This window comes from Volvox carteri (assembly GCF_000143455.1).
Source record: "Volvox carteri f. nagariensis unplaced genomic scaffold VOLCAscaffold_1, whole genome shotgun sequence".
Lineage (NCBI taxonomy): Eukaryota > Viridiplantae > Chlorophyta > Chlorophyceae > Chlamydomonadales > Volvocaceae > Volvox > Volvox carteri.
Genome location: NW_003307545.1, coordinates 3098778 through 3102325, shown reverse-complemented (window position 1 = coordinate 3102325; position 3548 = coordinate 3098778). Strand labels below are relative to the sequence as shown.

The following is a 3548-nucleotide window of genomic DNA, read 5'->3' as shown; positions in this document are numbered from 1 at the left end:
CCTCCCCCCCCCCCCGCTGTGCCTCACCAGCTTCCACAGCGTCCCCTCCATGTGCACACTGGCCTCCCCCCGGGTCAGGTTGGTGGTCACGCAGAAGAACGGCAACCACAAGTCCTCAAGGCGCTGAAAACAGAGGGGGGGACAGAGGGGCGGTCAGGGAGGGGGACGACAGGCGGGTGGGGGGGGGGGAAAGACCACGAACCACGAACCACGAGTGAAGCTGCTGCCAAGGAAAGACTGTACAAGAAGCAGAACTGACCAGTAGTTAAGGGGGGGCAGATGACAGGTGAGTGTAGGGAGGGGGTCAGTTCGGGGGGGTGTAGGACGACGAACCACTGGCGAATGGAGCAGACACCAGAGATGGTTAGTCCAGGAGTAGTCCATGAGAAGAGGTCAGGGAGGGGGTCAGGCGGGTAGGGAGGGAGAGGGGAGCGCGGCAGGATGGGACACTTCCGGTGTACAGTGTTCGCAGCTCTAATCACTAAATCACATACATATGCACATACACGCGACCTGCTTTCTTCACACAGACGTGTCTCCCTTCCGTGCCTCCCCGGCGCCTCCCCTACCCACCCACCCACCCGTACCCTACCTGCGCTCCCCGCTCAAACACCCGCTTGACGGCCTGATCGAATGCCGTACCGCTGAACAGCGAAAGTACGGGCAAAGTGATGTCCGACAACAAGTGCCGTACACTTCCCAGCTGCTGAGCGTAGTGCCGTACGCTGTGGTTGAGCGCCTCGCGACCCAGGCCCTGCAGCCCCCGGGGTAAGAGATCAGTGGCCGCCGCAGCGGACGCCATCTCGAGCGCTTGCTAAATCCGATTATAACTTATAGCTTAGTCGCACTGCACCGACAAGCACCAGAAAAACTTCGATATCTATCCTATCTTTACTATACTCTCTTGTGACTAGCGATGTTTGGGAGAAGTGGTAGAGGGATGGGCAAAAAGCTTTACTTACAGCCTTACATACAGCCTAACAGCAATACCAGCGGATTAAAACATGATGTCCACCCCGCAATCTATCACGTATATACATACATGCGTACGTACATGCACACACATACACACACATAGACATACATGCACACATACACCTACATACATACATATACACACTTTCGCACCCCCACCTCACCTGTGCATACAGTGCCGCCATGAAGGCTCCCTGGCTGGTTCCCCCCACCGCATCCAGCGGCACCCCCGCGTCCTCCAGCGCCGTCAGCACCCCTAGGTGGGCCAGGCCCCGGGAGCCCCCACCCGACAACACGATACCCACAGCCTTGCCGGCCATCCAGCGGGCCAACCTGCGCGGACAGTGAGGAGGTGGGGGAGGCGGAGGCGGAGGCGGACGCAGAGGAGTATAGGAGGTGAATCGGGGTTGGGAACCATACATGCCGTGCCGAGTCAAGAAGGGAAAACAACAGCTATTTCCAAACTCCCGCGTCCAAGGTCGCGCGCACGCTGCGAGATGTTGGAGCCCAAAGCAGTGGCGGTGTGTGTGATGGTGGGGCTAGGGCTGGGCGTGTTGGGGAAAATTGAAACAGAGAAGAGCCATGTTGTGTCCCACATGATTATGCATCACGCATGCCGTACCGTTGTGCGGTTTTTCGTTACTGTTCCGTACGATATCGCGCCGTACCTTTGGATATCGGTCCGTCGGCCTAGTCGGATGTGGTGGTGGCGGGACAGGTTGGGACGCCCCGCTAGCCACTCCGCTGTGGCGCTGGGCGTACTGCCGTCACCTGGGTGCAGCAAAACCAACTCTACGCGGCGCAACATGGCGGCACTGCTGGCGCCGTACAGCTGCTGTGCCGCGCCGTACAGGTGGTGTGGGTGCTGACTGCCGCCAACGCCACCAGCGGCGGCCGCCGCCGCCGGTGGCGGCGGCAGCGGCGGAGCTGCCGCCGCTACCGGCGCAGGTAAATGCGCTGGCGCAGCCGGCGGCAGCACCCCGATGTTCAGGTTGGCCGCGCTCGACCGCGACGGAGGCGAGGGCACCGGGGACGGCGGCGGGCGGGCTGCCGCCGCGGCGGCGGCGGTGCCGTCACGCTCCCGTCCGGCGATACTGCCGCCACTGGAATTAGCAAAGCGCGAGGGCGATCGCAACGTGCTGGCGGCCGCGGTGGCACCTGCTGCCGGCGCCGCCGCCGCCGCCGCCAGTTGCGCCGACGACGGCGCGGTGGACAGCGCGGGTGTGAGGCCAGTCCGGCGGGGCTTGGGCCGCGCAAAGGCGGGCGATGCGGAGTTGAACACCAAGATGCTCTCCGGTTGGGACAGGGAAGGGGTGGAGCCCTCCGGGGCGACTAGGAGGATGCAGTCGGCCTAAGGAAAATGCGCGCGCAGGGGTGGTGTGGGGGTGTGGGGGCGGGTGTACGGATAGACCTATCCGTTGAAAATACAGGGGCCACAGGAACCGCAAGAAGCGGGTGTGAGTATATGAGATATGCACGTGCGCGCATGCGCGGGACAATCAACCAAACCGGGAAACCGCGAATCCGCTAGCTTTTATGCATTTATGGGCATGTGTGCGTGAAAGTGGGTGAGAAAAACCACCGCGCGGAGGGGTAACCCGGGGTTGGAGTTGGAGTGCGGCAGGGGAAAGGTAGAATGGGAATTTCGGAAAAAAGATATGTGCGGTTTTTGCCTGTCTAACGAGTGACCTCGGTGACCTCGGTGACCTCGGTGACCTCGGTTGAATCCTAACCCTTACCGCTCCCCCCAAAAAAACACGTTGGACATTGGACGCCGGCAGTTCGTCTCGTCTGAGTTCCTTGCATGTGATCCCCCCCCATCCCAAACACACACACACACGCACACGCACACACACACACACATACACATACACAGACATGCACATACATACCTACATACACACACCTGCGCCACGCACACAGACGACCAAGGCGACGCCGCCACATCCCCCTCCAGCAAAATGAATCTGTACTCCTCCTCCTGGGCAGCCATCCAGCTGGTCACCTGCGCACACATACGACATGTGCATAACATCAAACATGTGCATAACATCAAACATGTGCATAACATCAAACATGTGCATAACATCAAACATGTGCATAACATCAAACATGTGCATAACATCAAACATGTGCATAACATCAAAACGACGTATACGATAACCGTACGGCAAGCCCGGCACGATTCCCCGGCTGCCAAAACTGGGGGCCCAGAAGAACACAAAACGCGCGCGCGGGGACGACTATACCTTCCAGGGGCGGTATAGTGGTAACTGTGGTGTCTGAGGCAGCTGGATTGGGGGTGGCAATGGCTGGTGGCAAAAAGTCTTAAAACAGCCATCCCCACCATCCCCACCATTTCCCCCACCCCTCCCCCGCCCGACCTTGGACCTGTAGAACAGCACGTCCAGCCTCTCGCTGGCGGTTGGAAACTGCAACGACAACACCGTGGCGTCCAGCAGCAGCACCGGACCGAAGGGGGACAGCGCATCCTGCAGGGACATGGAAGGTGGTGTGGTGTGGTGTGGTGTAGGTAAGGTGGTGTGGGTAAGGTGGTGTGGGTAAGGTGGTGT

The 3548-nt window shown here is 60.0% G+C and overlaps 1 protein-coding gene across 1 annotated transcript in view; it reads right to left on the bottom strand.

Moving 5' to 3' along the window:
- The window catches only part of VOLCADRAFT_86144 (uncharacterized protein), a gene marked incomplete at both ends in the record, with an annotated part of 18002 nt that overhangs the window by 2881 nt on the left and 11573 nt on the right, over positions 1-3548 (bottom strand). Inside the window, 6 exons of the mRNA XM_002945762.1 lie at positions 28-123; positions 593-754; positions 1188-1308; positions 1644-2326; positions 2913-2980; positions 3360-3467. Coding sequence (XP_002945808.1) covers positions 28-123; positions 593-754; positions 1188-1308; positions 1644-2326; positions 2913-2980; positions 3360-3467 — 1238 coding nt within the window. The remainder of the gene's footprint in view (positions 1-27; positions 124-592; positions 755-1187; positions 1309-1643; positions 2327-2912; positions 2981-3359; positions 3468-3548) is intronic.